We start from the raw sequence: 21491 nt of genomic DNA, 5'->3' as shown, positions 1-21491 counted from the left end.
CACAGTATAAACATCCTGTGATTTTTTTTCAGATGCTTCCTTTGAGATCCAGGAAAAGGGACTGTAGCATTTAAGCTATCTGACAAAAAAGACAAAACAAAATAGCAATCAATGATGTGGTGGCTGGAACCACTTTCTTTTGACTCAAAGAATGAAACATACTTTAAGAAGTAAGTTGGGATTTATGGCCTTTTTAAAATCCAGTAACTGAGATCAAATCCTTTAATGGAATTTACAGCATTCAGTGAATGATCTCTTGCTTTCTAAGGCCATCTGTGACTGCTTTGGAAGATGTGATTCGACAGAATAAGCTTTTTCTCACTTACTCAAAGAAATGAAGAGAGGAAGACTGGTTAAAAGAAAAAAAAAATTAAAAATAATAAATAGATACTGTACAATTAATTTTCAAGTTGTAATATTTGTAGTCACCTAAAAAATTTCTGAAATAGGGTTTTCACTTTTTAAAATTATTTCTAACAAAACCTATTTTTAATCAATATTGATTTTTTCTTATCAGAAAAAATATTTTAATATCTTAGATCTAAATTTTTTGCATTATTTCCAGCTGAAATGAACAATTCAAGATAGATTTACATCCTTTTGAAAATACAGCACTGCAAAACTAAAAAACTAAAACTACTTTTTAAAAATACTGATAAATTCCAGGATTTATGCAGTCATTTCAACACTATTTCAAATGAATAATTACATTTCCATTAACTTTGATAATGTAAAATCAAGTCTCTGAAAACAGTGAAATTATTTTTGCAGCTACTATCACTGTTCCAGTCAATCACCAAAGCTACTGCACGTGTACAGTACACAATGTGTCATCCAGAGAAATCAAGAATTGACCTATAATAATGGTGGTAATTCTCTGCTGATTTTTTTTTCCATGTGTCTTTGGATAAAATCTAAGGACTCATAAAATAATTTCTAAAATTAAAATATGAGCAGCCTTATCATTTCCATAGTTTCAGTGAAAGCATAGATATGAAACTGAAAACATTTCTAAGCTACTCCTATGAGGGTTAGTGGCAGGCATGAGGTCTCCCATATGCATTTTTACTAGTAGTTCAAATATACACTGACACTATCTTTTTAATCTGTCTCCCAGTTCTGACTTTTTATTTTCACTTATAAAGCTGAAGTTATCATACTTCATCAAGCCATGGGTGCTTCTAATTGGAGCTCCAAGACTTGATTCTCTTCTTTTCTCTGAAGCTGATGAAAACTCTGGCCATTGACCAAAGCAAGGGCAAAACACTGCAAGCTCCTTTGTGCTTCTTTACTTTTCAGAGATGCAAATAACAGTATCTCCAAGGCAGCACACAATCAAATTTTTTTTTAATAGTACAACAAAGAAACTTCTTAAGAGAAAGCATAATAAATTACACAGAAGAATATTCTGCCCAAAGGGGGAATCTTTCCTCTAAACATCTTCCAGTAGTTGGACACTGACCGGCAAGCATGAAATTTTTGTGTCTTACCTTATCTACCTGTTCACATTCTCCTTAGCATTATAAAGGAATTCAATTTAAAAACTGTTTAGTTCTACCCTTTTTGGAAATTTTCCAGTGGTGCCTTCTGCAGATACATGTTATTATTTAATACGCACACGCACACACACAAAAACAAACAAACAAAAAAAACCCAACACAACAACAACAAAACAAAACCCCATTCCTATAGCATATCTGGGAAAAAAATCTGCTTTATCTTGCCTGTATAATAGCTCAAAGTATAGTCAAATACCAGTTTGTGACCTAAATTGTATCAACTGTAATGTTGTTGTAAACTGGTTAGTAATGTAGTTCAAAAGACTCTGGAAAGCCCTGATCCATTGCCTTGATGTTGGTCTACCTGACTAAGACATGGCCAAATCCTCTAAAATATAATACAGAGCGTGCATTTTCAAGAAAGGATCATTTTGCTTCTCCTGTCCCTAAAACGCATGGATCCTGGGGTACTCTCTTTCTCCATAGCCCCACACTAGTTACAGCCATGTAGAAGGTCACAGCTGACTAACCAGCTGCATCTTGCCATACTAAGAAATACATTTGGTCTATACGAGCCCCTGCAAGAAGTTGCAGCATTCATGGTGTAGGAACTGTGTGTAGATGCTGGAACAGAGACAATTGTGTATTTTCTATGATTTTTCCTCTGTTTGTTTGGGGTTTTTTAATCTGCAAACTCTTTTAAAATATTAGATTAGATTAGATTAGATTAGATTAGATTAGATTAGATTAGATTAGATTAGATTAGATTAGTTTGGAGATAGTTTCCTATTAAACTGTATAAGTAGGAGCCCTGACAGCAAAAAAGCAGCTGAGCAGTCACTGTTTTAAAATTACTTCTCACTCTTGGTTTACCAAGTGATTTACTCATAATCACTGAGTTTAATTGGCTTTGTCTGGTGTGTGCTGTGGTCCTCTCATGACACTGACAGCAGTGTATGTCAGTCCCAGTCTGCACATCGCCTAGTCCGGACCAACAATGACTTTTTCTTATAAAATGGACATCACAAAATCCTTAGCAAACTTCCCCATTGCAATGGTTTAGAAAATTGCTTAACAATAACAACTGTTAGTGTTTCCCTTTTTAATCATGGGGGGTAGGGGGTGTTTATAAGTAGTTCTCTTCAATGCTACAATTACTTTATCTTCTGTTTATTGGGCAAATTTATTTATACATCTACCATTTTAATCTCAAATTTCTCCAGAAGTTTTGCTGATAAATCTAATCCCTTCTTTCTCCACTGTTTACTACGAGAAGGTTTTTGATACAATTTCCTGTTTAATGAACTTTAACTTGTTTATAATTCTCTTATCTTTTATTATGGCTCCCTTTACTTTTCAACAGTAATGCCCACTTACTAGTTCCCTGATAAACTTCCTGCACATGCTATACTTGATTTCTTTATGCTCTCAGGCCTTTCATTTTCTGCTCTATCCTTGTAATTTTTATTTTAACAGATGCACCAGTTTTGCGTCCTTCAGTGCATTGACCTCAGTTGTACTGGGTCTCTGTGTTAAGATGTCTTTCATGACTTCCTGAGTTTTCTGCTTTAGCAAGTACAAAATTTCTTGCCTGGAGAGCCATAGGCACATCTTTCAACTAATTACAGCTGCTTATGTAGCCTGCTCAGAATATCTGGGAATTCTCATCAGGAACCATAAGTACTAGAAGTACTATTTAGCTGTTTATCCAGACCCTCATTATCACACCATCACATTTAATGATCCTCATTTCAGAGTGTTATTGCTCCAGCTAAGTCTTTGTGAAGGTACACCACCAGCTCTCATCACAGTTAAGAGACTTTATTCTGATTTCTAGCCTGAACTTGTTCACAGCTGTTTTATGTCCATTTTCCTTTGTGGGAGTGATATCAATTTTCTTGAATGGCTGGTTTGCCCTAATATTAATTCCTTCATTTCTCATTACATAAGCAGAGAGAAAAACATACTGTCCATTTGTTGCTTGTCTCTGTTTTTTTAAAGTAAAATAATTCTTTTCAGTCTTCGGCTCTGCTTCAATCTGAGTTCACCTTTGTGGATTCAGAGCCATCAGAAATATAGACTGCATTCTGCATGAGTCATAGTAGAAGCGGGTCCAACAGCATTAATAATTTCCTATCACAATCTATAGTTCAGCTACATCCTGGATTCTTTATCACACTGGTGACTCACAGTCACCCTGTACCCACTAGCACAGATGTACCTCTCTTCCCCTTCCCATTCTCATGTCAGTTCCTGTCATGGCCTCTGAGTGAAACTGTCCTAGGTATTACTGTATTACATCCCTCCCTCTAGTACTCAGGATTATATATTTTTCCTTGTACAATACCCAGATCTACTTCAATACTGATAATGCCTGCAGAAATATGTCATCAGAAACCTTCAGTAGGAAGGCCCACCTCTTTGTGCAGTAATAAATAAAAAAAAAGAGCAAAACCAAAGCCGTGCATAACACCAGTCCAAAAACTAAACTCCAGTGACTTCCTGTGACTGAAAAATAATCCCCTACTAGTTTCATATTTTATCTCATCTTTTCTTTCTCCATTCAGAAACTATTTTACCCTGTCTTATTTGCAGATGAATTTAGGCTTAAATCAAAGGAAAAAAATCTTCCATTGTGTTCTAAGAGTGGTTCAGTTGAAGCAAGGGTTCAAAGCATTAGGGAACTGCACTTCTAGTCTGTCCAGGAAGTGTTTGGGCGGACTCATCAGAACTGAAGCTGATCATTATTATCTATATTTGCCTTTCTAATCTTTATCAACAAAGTGTGCTCAGTTCTTTTTTTCCTGCTCAGGGGACTGACAGTCCTTTGGATTCTGTTCTGTGGACCTTGCAACAGCAATACAAATGTTGTGAATTGATGTTGCTATTCTGAATTGTTTATATACAACGGGCAAAAATCTCTTAAGAAAACATATTTAAAGGATTTCTCCTATCGATAATCCTTAGACAAACATTAAATTATTTTACTAATCATTACCTTATGTTTTACCCAATCTAGAAAAAAATGAGAGATTTATTGAAAAAAACTTGGAGCTATTTTATATCTGAAGAAACTCAGAGATGTAAAACACATATATTGTACAAGAGGTAAAAGCCACTTTTGGTGTTGGATCTTGGTGCTGCCTTAAAATATACTACCTGAGCATGCCTACAAATATTATTTATACTGAATATTGGACGTATTTTTTTCCTAAGCAACGCACGAAAGTCCTTGAAATGGAAGGACTGGTTTGAGCTTGGTTTAATCCAGCTCAAGAAAGCTTTCTTTATTTGTCACATGTATAATGGTCACCATTTACAAAGCGTACAGCATTGTAATGAGGTAATTAAGGAGGAGATTTTAGGTAGCTGTTCTCTGTAGGTGAACAATTAACAAAATATGTTAGCAATTAAAAATGTAACCAATATATGGGTCAAGGTTCCCAGCTGATAGGTCATAAACATAATAAGATAGCCTCAAGTCAAATTTAAAGAAGTGTGTGAGTAAGCAACTATTTCCTCTATAAGCACTTAGAACATAATGAAGTTTAAACAGTCAGGCAGAGTTTATCATAATTATGCCAAATAGTTCTTTTTTGAAGGACCAGTCCCACCGCAGTGTAAGTGTGGTAGCATTTGGCCCTTATGGAACTGAACAGCATTGAAAGAAAAATGGGAACAGTCAAAAATAATATTTCAAAATGAGAGCAAAGTACACATTAGAAGCACCTTGAAGTATAGTAGAGGATATAAAACAGGACAGTAAAATAATCATAAAACTGCTTCACTTGCTATGTAAAGGTATTAAAATTAAGTTGCAATATGTTGCAACTGCTCCAGCTTTAAAATTGTTTTCAAAGATTCACTGAAAATTTTTGACAGTGAAAGCATTTTTTTTTATTTTTAAAATACCAAACTATTTTCCAGTAACATGGGTTAAATAAAGAAATGACAAGAACTGAGTTTCACACTATGAATTTTAGATTTTTTTTTTTCTTTTAACTTCCATTTTAATATGATAAATTAATTGAAACTAAGACATCCTCATGGAAATGTTCTGGCATCTGCTCATACAGATAAAAAACTGCACAGGAATGGGTTACCAGTAATATGTGGAAGCAGTTGTTCTGTTGTATGATAAATTGCGTAAGGAATTACCAAAGCCTGACTAAAAAACATAACCAGTTCTCCCTGGCTGAGGTCTACTGTACGTGAAGAAAAAGAAGATGAGGAAGAAATAATTTAATGAATACCAATAGTAGCCTGAAACTCTGAAAACATCCCTATACGGTAGGGACTTTCTCTTCTTCCTCTGTACTGCTTCCAGCAAGGCATAGTAAGGATTGTTGCTGCTAAGAATGGCATGAGGGACATAATTAAACCCTAAGGGCTAGGGCAAATAGCTATGAAGGTTGCTCCAAGTCATGGGGTAGGAAAGTATTTGTTTTCACGCACTGGCAGACTGGCTTGCTTCCTGCCCCTTACATTCCACCCCGGTAAGATTTTAATTAATACAAGTGGAATAGCATGGAATTACAGTGGAAGTATTCCTGATTACAGCAATAAATTAAATAAGCATTAGGGTATTCAAATTCACTAGCGATGCCCACAGAAAAAAAATCCCCCAACAAACACATATATGTCAAGTAGCTCTTGTTTAACACTGAAAATAAATTTAATTTGAGAGAATTAATAAAATAAGTCAGGCTTCCATTGAAAGTAAATCCTACTGCACTCTCGGAAAAGCTTCAAAGCTTTGCCAGCCATATGTTGGAGGAGAGAGTCTCCAGCAGCTTGATAAGAGAAGAGTTCCATGGTGGACTACAACTCCTGTACATAATTTCAGGAACTCAAATATATTGTTTATATGTGCTAGAAATTTGGTCATCTCAGGTTTTCTAGGTGAGATTTTTAAGCAAAAAGTTAAAAATACTTTTAAGAGAAACACTCCCTATTGACATAAGGTGTCCAGAATGGCAACAGATAAATTCTCTTTTTCCCAAGCTCAACACAATTCAGCAGTATGCACTCACAGCCTAGAAATCCACTTGTATCCTAGGTTGCATCCAAAGCAACATGGGCAGCAGGGCAAGGGAGGACATTCTGCCCCTCCACTCTGCTTTGGTGAGATGCCACCTGGAGTTCTGCATCCAGCTCTGAGGTCCCCAGCAGAGGAAAGGCATGGACCTGTTGGAACAGGTCCAGAGGAGGCAACTAAGTTGATCATACGGCTGGAGAACATCTGCTATGAAGACAGAATTTGAGAGTTGGAGTTGTTCAGCCTGAAGAAGAGAAGGCTTCAGGGACACTTTATAGCACCATCCAGTACCTAAAGGGGGATGCAAGAAGGCTGGAGAGGAACTTTTCCCATGGACACATAGTGAAAGGACAATGGAGAAAATGGCCTTAAGCTGAAGGAGAGTAGATACTAGGAAGAAATTCTTTGCTATAAGGGTGGTGAGGCATTGGAACAGCGTTCCAGAGAGGTTGTGGACTCCCAATCCCTAGAGGCGTTCAAGACCAGGCTGGATGGGGCTCTGGGTAACCTGGTCTAGGAGAAGATGTGTTTACCAATGCAGCAGAGTTGGGACAAGATGATCTTTAAGGTCCCTTCCAACCCAAACTATGATTCCATGGTTCTCTAATTTTATAGGGCTGTGGAAGCATCTCAGTGAATGATCCCAGAGCTTTGTGAGAAAATGGAGAAGCAAGTAAAATATTGTCTATAGGAATGCTCTAGACATAACTTGTCACTTACCTGTTTCTCCATATGCTATTATGGAGAATGCGTTATGGAATTTACTTCATGATAGAATAGCTCTTTCAACATTAGTAGTGTTAATCAGAAAGAATATGGTAAAGAACTGGGCAAGGTGGTATATGGGAAAGAAAGAGGCAACAATTCTCATGCTACAATAGTTACACAGTACTCTGTCTATTAAGAAAACACCATTTTCACCAATCAAGCCTGTGAGTTTCTGGGTTAGGCAACAGAGAACAGATGATGTGACATGCTTTGTTACTGAATGCACTCATTCCTACTGATAAGAAAGTAAATTTGCTCAGAAATCCAGATATGTGACTTATTTCCCCTTACACTTAAGAACAAGGTGCATTTTTGTTTATATCACTCTAATTTTTTTCCTGCAAATGGCTCTGAGATACTGCTGTTATTCAGTATGCTTTAGCATGACTTTTGTTTTTTGTCCTTCCAGCATCTCCAGTTAAGTAACACGTTAACTCTAATACCTTCATTTTCTCATTTGAGAGATGATGTACATGATGATAACAGCAGGAAGAAATGTATTTTACTTAGTGTCCTTATACTGCAAAATGTAGTACATGGAAAATGTACTATTTGTACATTTGATCTGATATTTTGAAATGCAGTAGGAAGGTGGTAAGACAGCTGTTTTTACCAGTTATGCATTTGTGTTTTGTAGTGCATGCACAAGCAAAATGAGAAAGAATAGTGTGCAAAAACAAGTTCACAGGGAGATTAGTTTAACATTATTTTCCACAGTGGAGAAATAAAAAGGAAGGGAACAAAACAACTGGCTAAACCTGTATCTGAAGCCCAGCTCACAACTCAGACATTTTGGGTACTTAAGATGACTGTTTATTTCAAGAAAAAAGGAAGGTAGAAACCAGATACAAATCCTTTCCTAAGTAAAAAACATCCCAGAATGCCACATACACATGCCAACCTTCTGGTCATCTGGGTGGCCTCCTGTGGACCTGCTGCAAGCATGACACAGACTAAGCATGATTCTATTGTATCATATATAGTACAAAGTCATATCCACATAGGATTCTTTTCTTTGTACAATGATGTGCTTAATATAGTCAGATCCCTTCCAAGATGGCAAGATGATTTTGCAGATATTCCTAAAAGTATCTATGCAGAAATTATACTTTGGGAGCAGTAAGAATTCAGTATGAATCAAATATTACTAAACAATCCATATTAGTGTCTCTTTTTTACTTTTATTACCACATATATAAGAATTAAACTTCAGTTGGATCCCAAAGTAGTTAGGGTTTGAAGACACCTTTGAAGGTCATTTACTCCAATCCCCCTGCAATGAGCAGGGACATCTTCAACTAGACCAGGTTGCTCAAAGACCTGTCCAACCTGGCTTTGAATATTTCCAGAAACTGGGCATCTATCACCTCTCGGGGTAACCTGCTCCAGTGTTTCACCACCCTCGTCATAAAAAAATTCTTCCTTCTATGTAGCCTGAATCTTTTAGTTTACAACTAAGTCCTTATGCCAGGCCCTGCTAAAAAGTCTTTCTCAGTCTTTGTTGTAGACACCCTTTAAGTACTGAAAGACAGTGAGGTCTCCCCAGAGCCTTCTCTTCTCCAGCCACACAACCTGAATGCTCTCAGCTTGTCTTAATAGGAGAGGTGCTCCAACCTTCTGGTCATCTGGGTGGCCTCCTCTGGACCTGCTCCAACAAGTCCCTTTCCTTCCTGTGCTGAGGACCCCAGAGCTGGACACAGTACAGGCAGGCTCTTACCAGGGCAGAGCAGAGGGATAATTCCCACTTTGACCTGCTGGCCATGCTGCTTTTGATGCAGTCCAGGAAGTAACAAAAAATTAAGCAAGGAGCAATACCAGTGCCAGTGCAGTACAAGAAAAAAGGTGACTGATGCGCAGTCATTGACCACCCCTCACAGAAATGCCCCCAGCAATACCCTGACCCCCTCTGCCTCACAACTCAGCCCAGAGTGGGAACCCTCCCACCCTCCCCAGAAAATGTCTTGAGAGGTATAGAATCACCTCCTAGCCATGCCTCTCCTGGCTACTGGAAAAATTAACCCTATCCTGGCTGGATACAAGATTTTGTTTTAGGCACTACAGCAGAAGCCCTACCACTGTCTGTAGTACTTCTTTGCCTCCCTATACTCAGAAAGCATTTATCACATTGAGGGCATATCAGCCAGATTCTACTGACTTTCAACACATTGGGGTCCTCCAAAATGCAACAGACAACATATGCTACACCAGGCAGCAAGAGGAAAATATAAGACCATTGTCTCTTACATTTGCATAGGTCTTTCCTGACACAAGTACTTCAGTACCCACACACAGGCTGAATTTCCACTTGCAGTGGCAGGTTTATCTTGGACTGCTTTTAATCTTTACTCATAAATCACAATAAACAGAAGGAAACTTCATACTTCCTCCTGCTGTTTTTACATCCTCATACTTTCAAACACCAAACAGCATTATTCAAGTGAATATGCCTTAAGATTTATGGTTTTTAGTAAGGTCAACTGTGCTGTATTCCTTAAGAAAGTCTGAAGAATTAAGATGCTTTATTAAGTGCTTGAAAGTAATAATTTAGGTTTAAAAAATTAGCTTTTCCATTAATTACCATTTTCTTCAGTACAAGTATTCAAGACATGAAAACAAGATGTTCTTCCATTTACTGAAAGGCTAGGGAACATAAGGTTTAAATAAGATTAATGTATTATGTACTAAGGAATTGCTGCTCTCCTTAAGTCCATGGTAAATATGACAGTCCCTTCTTTTTTTGAAGCTCATGTAAATTTTAATAACCTCACCCTCAGATCAGAGAATGTCTGAAAATTGATCAAATTAACTGGAGCAGGGGAGGAGGAAGGTGAATTACAAAATTTTATTTTTCATTAACTTTAGTGCCACATCTATCACACTGAAGAAAATAAATTGGAGTTTCTGAACTTGCTGTGTTCTTTATTTCTAATAAAAATTTTGGAGGAGTGTTGACTTTTTTCCTAAATTTTGTCAAGGAGAAAGCAACAAAACCAGCCTTCCTTTTCCAGACACTTCTACTGCATAAGCAATAGAAGTTTTCACTGGTACAAGTTTCAGTCTCTGTTTTAGATGCTACACAACCACTTAGATATCTGGTCTGAGCAAGCAACTAACCTGTTTTAGATGCTGCACAACCACTTAGATAACTGGCCTGAGTGAGCAACTAACCTATCTTTTATTCTTGCCTTGAATCACAAGACTTTTCTCCATGAACCAATGGGCAGATTCAATTTCAAATAGCCCTGAAGATTTATACCATCTCTGGAAGCAGGTAGAATAGTGGCTCCCTCATTTGAAGGAATACTTAGCATGACACTGAGCTGAAAAATTGATGCTGCCTATTCATCTTGTCTAAGAAATACTGCCTGGACAGCAGATACACTGTACTCCACAGGATAACATGGAGAGCTACTGGATGAGGCCTCCTGAGGACAGATTGCCCAAGAGCAAAAGCAATCTTCTCAAAGCTCTATAGGGCAAAGTCCCAAAACTTTTACATTGCTAACTCATGATAAGATTTTATGATTGACAAACATCTTGATAGAATCTGTCAGGCAGTATTTTATGACAAAATCCTTTCAATGAATATGAGATTATTTTAACAGAAAACCTTTAATGACAGTCAAATGCTTATCTTTGTGATAACAAAGCAACAGAAATTGAGAAATTAATTATTATTGATATGTACTATTAATACATTTATATGTTTGTTAGGCTCTGAATGTAATAAATATGGAGATTCTTTCTGCTCTTTTTCTTGTTCTTTCACAATTTAATTCTAATTTTTTATGCTTACATAACAGCACCTGTAGCTTCATTTGTAGCTTCCATCCTGCCCTTCTTCTCATACCTTTTATCATACCTTTTTCATTGCTGATCAGTTCAAAAGTGTTCGTTTTTTTAGATCTAGACTATCTTTCTCAGCTCATTCCACCAGAAAGATTGTGCAATGTAACTTCAATTAGTTTTTTGCCTATGAAGTTATTTGTGATCACTTTTTTACATGGCTTCTATGGTAGCAAGTGAAACAGTGGAGAAACATGAGAATAAACACAGCATTTAAGCTGTAGTTCTACTTAGAAAAAAAATACACTATCCTCCACTAATGATCATCCACAGCAGTTGAACTGAGCAAGTAACTGAGTTCAAAATATCTTTTATCTACAATTCAATAATGTTTCTTGACAAAATGTCTGTTCAATAGCTGAAATGTCCTCTTATCCAGAGTCAGAGTTTTCATAGTCATTCATGAAGTGAAATGAAGTTAGCCAAATGAGTATCATTTTGGAAAGGAAGAGAAGACCATTACGGTCATAACCTCGGGGTTCTTTTTTAGAAGGACAAAGGCAGTCTTTCTGAGAAAAGCCCATTAAAAATGGACAAACTGAGATGAGATTGCAAAGTGCCAGTGCTGCAAGTGGAAGACGCATAAGTAATAGCTGCATAGTACTGAGGAGAACCACAAAGGTGTGCTTTTCTGGCATACAGCTTGTGCACAGGAGAGGGATTTGTAGGAAATAGGGTACACTACAAACACCACCTCCGAGTTTACTGCACATGTTCCTGCTGATTTATTTAGCTGCTGCTTGAGCTTAGTACTACCAGTTAAAAGATCTCACTGCACATTCCCATCAAGTAATTATCAAGATATTCATTAGAGTATCAGTTCATCCTGGAGAATTCTTTGGCTAAAATAAGAGATGAAACTCACACTGTATTGGGTAAGAGAAGGCAGAAGGGTGAGTGACATATGAGTGAAAGCCATTCATAAGAGAAAGCTGAAGTCACTCTGGTCAGAGAGCACCTAGCTTAGAGGAGAGATAATTTTTATGCTGGTAGTTTGTCATTTATTTAAGTCATAATGGCATGACCATTGTGGCCACTATATGGTCACCTTGTATTCTTCTCTCCTCTGTGGTGTGCAATTTTGTACTAAAGCTAACCAAAGTGTACCAACTGCATACAGAAATGTTGCTTTCTTTGACCAGGTAAGATGTAGATAAAGGTCCATCCATGTATGACCACTGCTAACCCAAGGTTCTGCAGATCTAACTGACAGAGCAACTAATTCTGTATACAGACATATGAAGGACAAGAAATTTCTCAGGTGGAGTCGGCATGGTTCACTACATGAAAGTGCTTGACTAACCTGATAACAATGAAGTGATGCACCTGGAAGATGAGGGGAGATCAGTGTCTGACGAGTTTCTAATGAGCCATCAATGAAGCTTTTGACGCTGCCTGCCTGAGGCTGTTGCTGCAGGGGCTGGATGGATAGACAACGGGGTCGATTGAAGACTGGATGAATGGACAGACCTTGAGGGTGGTGATCAGTGCCGCAAAGTATACTTGGAGGCTGGTAACTAGAGGTGAACCCCCGGAGGTCTGCACTGAGTCCAGTCCTGTTTAACACTTTCATTAATGATCTGAATGATGCAGCAGAGAGTATCCTCAACAATTTGGCTGGTAACACAAGTTTGGGAGGAGTGGCTGGTAGGACAGAGGGTCAGACTGCTATCCAGAGGGACCTTGACAGGCTGAAGAAATGAGTGGACAGGAACCTTGTAAAGTTTGGCATAGAGAAGTGCAGAGTCCTGTAGCTGATGAAGAACATTCCCCCACACCAGTATATGCAGGGGGCCACCCGGCTGGAGAGCAGCTTGGCAGAGGTGTGCAGTTGGCCAAACACTGGCACAGGTTGCTCAGAAGGGTTGTGGAGTCTCCATTCTTGAAGACAATCAAAAGTCTTCTGGACGCGACAAGGGAATGAGCTGTAGGTCATCCTGGGTGAGCTGGAGCATAGGACCAGATGTTGCACTTTCCAACCTCAACAGGTCTGTGAAATTTACTTTATGATTCTGTGAACTCTATAGGAGACCCAGCATCCAACTGTTTTCCCTAGTTCACTGCTGTCCCAAATTCATTCCCACAACTAAATAGGATGGAATACCTTAGGGCCAGAACTATTTCAGTGGAAAGTCTGGGTACTTAATTCAAACCAGTTCTTAGAGTGCTTTAAACTCCAGACTGTGCATAGATAGAAGAGCAAGCATTCAAAAACTGCTTCAGTCACTCTGGAATGAATGTTTTTATCACTTAAACCATTAAGTAGCATTTATTAACTGAATTTCCTAAGCATATACCTAAGCTGCCAAGGTCTGAAAATCTACACCTAGATATTCACCAGTTTTGGTATTTCACTGGAGTAGAATTGTAATATCTCTCACCTATACCTATTTTTAGTTTTATGTATGATCAAATAAAAACTCTACCTCCAGTACAACTGTTAGTGTATCAATATTAACATTAACAAAACATTAACATAAAGCCATCTTACACTAATGGGTATCACCTAGTCCCTGGAATATTATTATATCATCAAACCAACGTAACAAAATGAATTTTAATAATGGAGCTAGCAGTCTCTCCAGTTTACAATCTGTTTTCACCTGGGGGATTTTCATTGTGAAATCTCACTGTCTCAAGACTTTTACTGGTTTCTGAATATTTAATATTTTCATTAAAGCTCAACTTATGAAACCAGCTGAATCCATAAAGCTTCTAGTTTAAATTTCTTCCCCATTTAAAAAAAAACTGTAATTGAAGCAGAAAGAATCATAACCAGATGTTTTTGAAAATCAGTCTACAATCTACACTGAGATTTTTCTTCCCTGGTTTGTGACTACTGCTATTTTAATATTTGGCTTTGACAAACACCAAGGCATTTTTTTCTTTCAATAGATAAAAGCAGAACTTCTCTCCTAGGCACATTTTGGTGAATCCAGAATTACTACTTCTATTTTCAGTTAATGGAAGGAGAAAACTCTCCAGATCCAACTACTTAAAACTCCTATTATGGGGCAGGCCTTTCAGAATACTTTCTAGCTTTCTTCTTCCATGAATGAACATTAAATATTCGTGCCTTAATTAAAAGTGTTTCCACTTGATGTCTTGCATTCCATCTTGGTCAGCTCTTCCTTGTCAGCCTGTAGTGTCAGTATTTATGACTTTACAGTGCTTTCTTTACATAGCTGCTAATTGGCTATCAAGTCACTCCTTCCACAGGGGTAAATACTCTGCAAATTGCTTTACAAAAAGAAACCAAATAATGCAACACAGCCAATCCACCATGCTCTGTGGTTTACCTAGACTGTTTTAATGGTCTCTAGTTTTAATTGGTTGCCACTTGTCAACAAACTGAATAACAATTAAAGACTCTAGTTCTTCAGGCCATTAGTTTAACTCCATTGCTGCAGAGAGAAGAGAAAAATCAGAGACATTTTCCTGAAAGAAGAAAAGAATACTCAGATAAGAAATATTCTTCTATAACTTTGGACTCAACATTTCATCTTGGAATAGAGTAAGCCATACTAAAGACACAGAAGAACTAAGTAATCCACTATCCCTTTAATTCATAGCAATTAAAACTCTGGTAAATAGTGGAGAAAGAACTCTTCTAGTTAGATTCCAAATACTTCTTAAAGCAAACTTGTGGTAAAACTACTGATTTTTTGACAGCCTTCTGGTTGTATGTGTCAAACAAAGTAATAATTCAGGATTTTCAGTACCAGCTTCCCTGCTAATTATCTCTAACACACAAAGGTCCACAAAAACAAAGAGGGAACTCAGCGCCTTTCACTTGAAGAACCTCTGTACACCTGGAAGGTATTGCTGTTTGCTCTTATTTCTTGTGGGCCTGTGATCTGCTGCATTACCACATGAGAGATTTACAGTCACTTCGGGGGTTTAGATAGCTCTTGGTAATAAGTGGCGTGAGCTCTGAAGACAGTAAATCAATAGTTTCAACAATCCTAAGACTACAGTATAAGAAGGATTCCATTGTTCTGCAGAGAACGCTGAGCACTTTGCACACAGGTGCCTGAAAGTAATTGATGGCAGAGATCCTTCCTTAGCTATGCATGCCTGAACTGTATTCAATTCAGGGCCATTCTCAAAATGCCATTGTTTTCTTATGTAATTCACACAAATTGCCATTCTACATTTGCTATTCACCAGGGGATGTAATCTGAATCTTGTCAAATTATACTATCCTGATATCTTCTTCCCTGCTCTAAATAATTAAGACTTGAGACTTTCAAGACATGGAGGGGGAGGGGGAAAGAAGATAGATGTGTGTTACAGGGAGACAGGAAGTACAGGAAAACGATGAGTAAGGCACAAGAGTAAAATGGAAATAAAATGTGGGGATGGACAGTCACAAATTATAAATTTAATAAAATTATGGCTCAGACAGTTGTTCCTACCATTGGAAATGCAAAGCTATTATTCTGTTTTGAAAATATTCTTTTCAGGTGCCTAAAACTTATAAAATGTAAGATACAAAAGGTAATTCTTTCAAAGATAGAGATTTTACAGTACTTAACATTGCTATCTCGCAGGTATTCTAAACAGCACTTTGCAATAAGAAATACAGCATCTTACAAAAAGGAAGACACCGCAGATATATAACAGTTGCCGGCACAATTTTATAGTGTTTCTGTGCATACCCAGGGAGGAAATGCATATACCTCTAAGTGTGCTAACCTGTTTCAGCTTCTACTGACTTCACAACAAAGGTAAAAGAAGCATTTTCCCCTGCTTATCTTTGTCAGTGTATAAGGGAAGATAGCCAAATCCAGACTTCTTAAATCACAATGTAAAGACTTTTTCCATATTATCACTTGCTGATAAGCAGCTTTTAACAAGATCTACAATCATGAGGAGGCTGGTAGTTTAAATTTTGCAGGATCTGGTGATATCATCACCTTTAAATCTCTGACTCCATTTTCAGTTAAATACACCCCGTAAAGTTCTGCAAAGCATTCTTCAACATTTCTTCCCAACGATGTAATTTACTGAAGAACTGCCAACAGAAGAGCTAGTCTCACATTTTTATTTTATTAAAACAATACCCTAAATCACCTTCTCCACATAACTGGCGCTTTTCAGTAGCTACAGTGCCAGAAGGAGAAACTTTGGAGTCAAATGGGCTTTTGTTTTGACAGTTTGCTTTGGAGGGAGGGTTATTGATTTCTTCAAAGAAAATATTGCCCCAGGAGTCTAAATTAGATGGGCGGTTAGAGCTGCATTTCAGTTCCTTCCCTAGCCCATCCCTAACATGCTTAAAATTCTCCACAGCAATTGTTTGTGTTAACAAAATACTCTAAAGAGCTCCTTTCTCAGGGTAGTTTGAGACAATGTGAAGGAGCCCAGGCATGCAGAAACTAGACTGTGGGGACCCATATCTCTAAGCTTAGAGATGAATTGTGCCTTGCAGCTCACGTCCTCCTGGGGTCTCAAGAGCTGATGGACTCAACAAGTCCATCTGACACAGTATCTTCACCAGGCCTCTCCTAAGTATTTGTTCACTGTTATTGAATCATTTCTTCCCCCTCCTCCAAAGCATTGTGGCATTCCTGAAGACAGATTTACCAGCTGCCCTGGATTCAAATTTCACTGCCACTTTTTAATTTCTTATATAAAAGCCTTTAGAGATTGTGTGCAACTACACAGAAATTAAAAAAAAAAAAAAAAAGATAAAGCTTTTTTGACATTCTTAGATTCAGCATAACCTATACCAACAAAAACAATTGGCAAGAGATTTGACTCAGATAATGAAAAGGCTGTGTACCCTTCCTCATTCTTGTTCATAGTCACTCACTCTCCCACCATTTTTTCCACTTGCTTATCTGCACACACTGAGCAAATCCAGGGAGCCACAGAAAAAAAGGCTGGTTTGTGGGGCTCTTTTTTTTTTTTTTTTTTTACTTTGGGACAGTTACCTATTCTTTGGTAAAAATGTTGAAACAATGTTACAAAAATATTATTGTACAGAAAAGGATTTAAACTGCAAGAAGGAATTTCAAATTTCCCCAACATAACCTCTGTTGAAGATATAAGTACAATTTCTCTCTGTGTCCTAGGATTTTTAACAAGTATAGAAGCATGTACTAGATATCCCCCAATTAGAAAGCATACTTTTTTCTTCTTTTTTTGCATTGACGTGGCCTGAGAAATACCCTCAAAAAAAAAATGTATGCAATGTTCGCTGTTAAAAAATTTCTTCTCTTAGCCATTTTTCGCTTCTGAGCTCATTATTCCTTTCCTTATTCTACGTGTTTCCAAAGTTTTTTGATTTTCCACCAGTTTCTACCTCTTTCTGTAGAGACTTTCCTGCCCAAATATTGTTTGCGTCTTCTATGCGGCTATTTATTCAAAACTTATTTTCAAGATGTTATCCATGACAGACATATAAAGAAGAAGGAGACCACATGGCCAAGTGAACTTAGAAAGAACATGAGAGTCTGGTCAGCATACAAATGTCTTTCATCTTAAACCAGAACTATATTGTATGAGCATGTTGTTTAAAAATGGTACATCCTTTACCTGCAGGGCTACAGCAAGGAAATGTCTGTACTGTCTGTAGCTATAAATGCACACAAGTATGCATTTGGAGGTTATTCTTTTTCAATGGTATTGCGTATTTCATCTGGAGCACTGAGATACCAGGAAGTGGACACCTGAAGTCCACTGCGAGGGTTCTCAACTGTACCTCATGTACCTTCTTCAGATAGATAAGATGATTTTCTGGCTTCAATTTACAAATGTAACTAGTTTATTGGCCCTATCCCACAAGGATATTCCTCTGTAGAAAAGACAGCCTATCAAAAGAGGAAATAAAGATCATTAGCCAAAGTAGAATTTTGTGAACCTTAAGAGTGTTCCACTTGAAGTGGAAGAATGACAAGTGGGAATATTTCAAATTAAAAGGGTCAAATAAAATCAATTAGAATATGTAAAACAGTAGACTAAGATGCATCAGAAGTTTCATGGAAGGCAGAAATTTTTTATTTTCTATAATGTGTGAAAGTTAATTGAATGAAGATTCTTTTCCATAGTTTCATTTGTAGCAATATTTAGAGTTAACCAATAACTAGACTAAACTAAAACTAAAAGAGCAGTTCCCTTCTGCAAAAGTCCAAAACCCTAGGCACTTCTTCATGTATTTGGGGTACTTATGAGATTTAACATACAATAGTTTGTGTTGCAGAATACCTTATATGCAACATGAACATCAAACCCCATAAAATCTGCAAAAACCCCCTAATAAAAAAATGTTTCCCCCATCATATAACATGAACTGAAACTTGTTTTTCACAAAAAACCCCAAACTTCCACACAAGTGAAACTAAAAAAAATCTAAAAAAACCTCCAAAAAACCCAAAAAACCAAAACAACAAAAACCCAAATAAACACAAAACCACTAACACTGTTCTAATTCAAGAAAAAGCAAAGTATTCTCATACACCTTTATCCCCAGGTATCAACTGCAATTCCTAGAACACTTTCTGCTGACCCAATTGTCTATCATCCATCAGTAAAATAACTCCCAATCCCTGCAGCCATGGAGAAGTGAGCTTGCATGTGTAAGAACAGCTCCTCCCCTGCTGAAATACCCACAACAAAACCAGCACTTTCACTCCACTACAATTGACCTGCTTCAGGTAGTAAAAAAACCCAAGGGCAGATGTTCTATACTTTCTTTCTTGGTACTTTTCTTTCTGCTTTTTAATTATGTAAACCTTCTCTGATCCAGCATAGGACTTCTGCAATTCAAAATCTTCTCATGGATTTCTGACCTACTTTCCAGAACCCTTGGCACACCAAGGCAGACAGAAGGCTGAAAAGCTATTTTTTCAGCTCCCTTTCTCACAGACTTACAGGAATACCTTCATGATTTCTTCATTAAGAAGGTGTTGAACAGTGAGTGTACGTTCTTAACTTTCTGTATGTTATTTGTGACTAGTGGGGAAAGCAGAGACAGCAGTTATCCATTGCTTCCTCAGAAACCATGTCCAGAGTAGTATAGAATCAAAAATACAAATGTGAAGAGAGAAAAGAACAAACAGTGAGAGCTTTGGGGAAGAAAAGTGATGGAGCTGATGATAGGTACAATCAACTAATAAGTGACATGTTCTGTGCAGCTGTGAAAGAAGTACAAAGAATTTAAAAACAGAATCAGCATCAGTCAGCTCTTGACACAATGTGCCTTATCAAGAGTTTATATCAAGGACTTCATGGTAAAATGGCTCATATTAATCTCAACTAATCTCAATTCAGGCCATTGCAGTTTAAATGTAGTACAATCTAACTCCTTTTCTTGGGTTCAGTGGCTTTGGACACGAACTGATACAGTGTACAACTAATATTACATTGTACAACTGTGGCACATGTACAGCACAAGGCCTTAATAACTATATTTACTTAGAAGATTATCTCAAAAAGAAAGTTCATACAAGCAGCCTGTTTATTACTTTATTCACCAGAATTTTATAGGTACTCAGTGATGTCAATTGTTCCCTGTGTATGGTTTCCCCAGCTTTATAATTGCTATAACTCATCAATAAAAGTCAATTAAAACATAATTGCTTTTTATGTAATCTAGGTGATGCAGCAACTGTCTGAAGACAGCATATTTGCACAGTGTAGTCAAACAGATTCAGAAAAAAGGTATTTAGTTATATAGCTATGGTTAATCAAGTAAAAGTCAAGATGCAAATATTACTGGAAAATGTTGTACAGTATCACCCCAACTTATAACATACTACTCCTTTTTAAAATGCTTTTTTGGGGGTTTGGAGACAGCATTTTCCATCCAAGTCTTACTATGCTTATCTTATGTGCTAGACAGAATACACCTAAGATACTTTTTTACATTTTTCATTCTCTGTGGCATGAAAATTCCATGGAATGTGATTCCAGTATACTAAATTAGTATTAGCAGTACAAGTTCAGGAAAGTCTTCAGTAGGATTTTCAGCTGACCTTCTGAGATGAGACTGATTATAGAAAATATTTATTTTAAATGAAAGTGGCATTTACAGTGTCAGCCAAACTGGAGTTCAGTTTTTAGATCCAAAGGCAAAAGGTCTGAAAGTAATAGCAATAATCAAGTAAAATACATTCCAATTAAACAGTGACTTTTCTAGTTCAGAAAACGGCATTATTGATACAAGATTGCTTTTGGAAAAGTCACAAAGTTCAGAACTCAAGAGCTGGAGCATTCCTATAAAATCATTTAAACTACACTGAAGTTAGGTTAAATCCTTGCTTTTCACTTATTCCAATTCTTTCAAGAAAATTCTGGATGCTCTAAAGCTTTTCTTTTTTCGGCTACATCAGATGGTCTGATAATACATGTTACCTTTCTCTATAAACTGTCTTTCACTAATTCAGCAATGCACTTCAAAGCCGAGAATGCTAGGTTCATAAGTAGAGTTTGCACCGTTTTTATTTGATGTCACCCGCTGATATTGCTAACAGTCATAATAAGGAGAAAAGGATATCATAAAGTGGAATAGATATTGTGTCAACAATAAGGCCTGATTTCCGTTTCACTTTCACAAAAAAGTTTTTCTGGGAGCAAGAGGTCGCAAGGAGTTGCAAGGGTTTACAAGTCAGATGTAGAAGCCACAGTTGTGGGCGGTGAAAACGAACTAGGTAACCCCTCGAGGCTGGTGAAAATCACACTGCTAAGCACCGTGTTGGGCAGTATTATGAAATCAGGACAGAGTACAATAAACCCCCTGAAAACGGATCAGCGGACCTGTGATAAGCATTCTTCATTTACGTAGGGTGGGAGAAGGGCAAGGGGGAAGGGAAATGGAGAGGACATGTAACTCCAGACTCACCGATTTTGGCCAAGCTGGCCACAAGTATCCAGAGTGCTATGATATACGGCTCCTTGACGTGATCCCATTTGAAAGAGACGATGGCAAAGGTTTGGTTGCTATTTTTAGGGCTTTCCGAGCTTCTCTGTCCCAGCGCCGCTGGGAGAGCCATCAGCCCCAGGAGGAGCGCCACTCCAGATGCCTGCCTCATCTTCAAGCCACACAACAAATTCCTGCTTTCCCTTCCCGGAGAGATCCCGCCTCTTCGGAAGTCCTTGGGGGCGAGGTCCTTGTCCCTTCGCAGAGACGCGCCCGACGGCTGAAGACCGCGGGACAGCGGCGCGCGCGGCCGGCGGTGGCAGGGTCCCCTCCTGTCCTGTCCCGCACCGGCTGCCCCAGGCGTCGCCTTGCGTGGGGTGGCAAAGGGCGGGTCAGGGGCTCCGTGCACCAGCAGATGCTTCGAGCTGGGGTCCCGCTGCTGGCCCGCACCTGCCTTTATCAGGCTGTAGCCGATCGG

General features: G+C 38.0%; 1 protein-coding gene across 1 annotated transcript in view; it reads right to left on the bottom strand.

Moving 5' to 3' along the window:
* SLC9A3 (solute carrier family 9 member A3) overlaps window positions 1–21236 on the bottom strand; it is a 50562-nt gene extending 29326 nt beyond the window's left edge. Inside the window, exon 1 of the mRNA XM_066202153.1 lies at window positions 20996–21236. Coding sequence (XP_066058250.1) covers window positions 20996–21185 — 190 coding nt within the window. The 5' untranslated portion in view covers window positions 21186–21236. The remainder of the gene's footprint in view (window positions 1–20995) is intronic.
* Between the last annotated feature and the right edge of the window lie 255 nt (window positions 21237–21491).

Source organism: Chamaea fasciata, unplaced genomic scaffold (genome assembly GCF_029207755.1).
Source record: "Chamaea fasciata isolate MVZ Bird 193981 ecotype frontalis unplaced genomic scaffold, bChaFas1.0.hap1 SCAF_1, whole genome shotgun sequence".
Classification (NCBI taxonomy): domain Eukaryota; kingdom Metazoa; phylum Chordata; class Aves; order Passeriformes; family Sylviidae; genus Chamaea; species Chamaea fasciata.
This window is presented reverse-complemented; position numbering and strand designations above follow the sequence as displayed.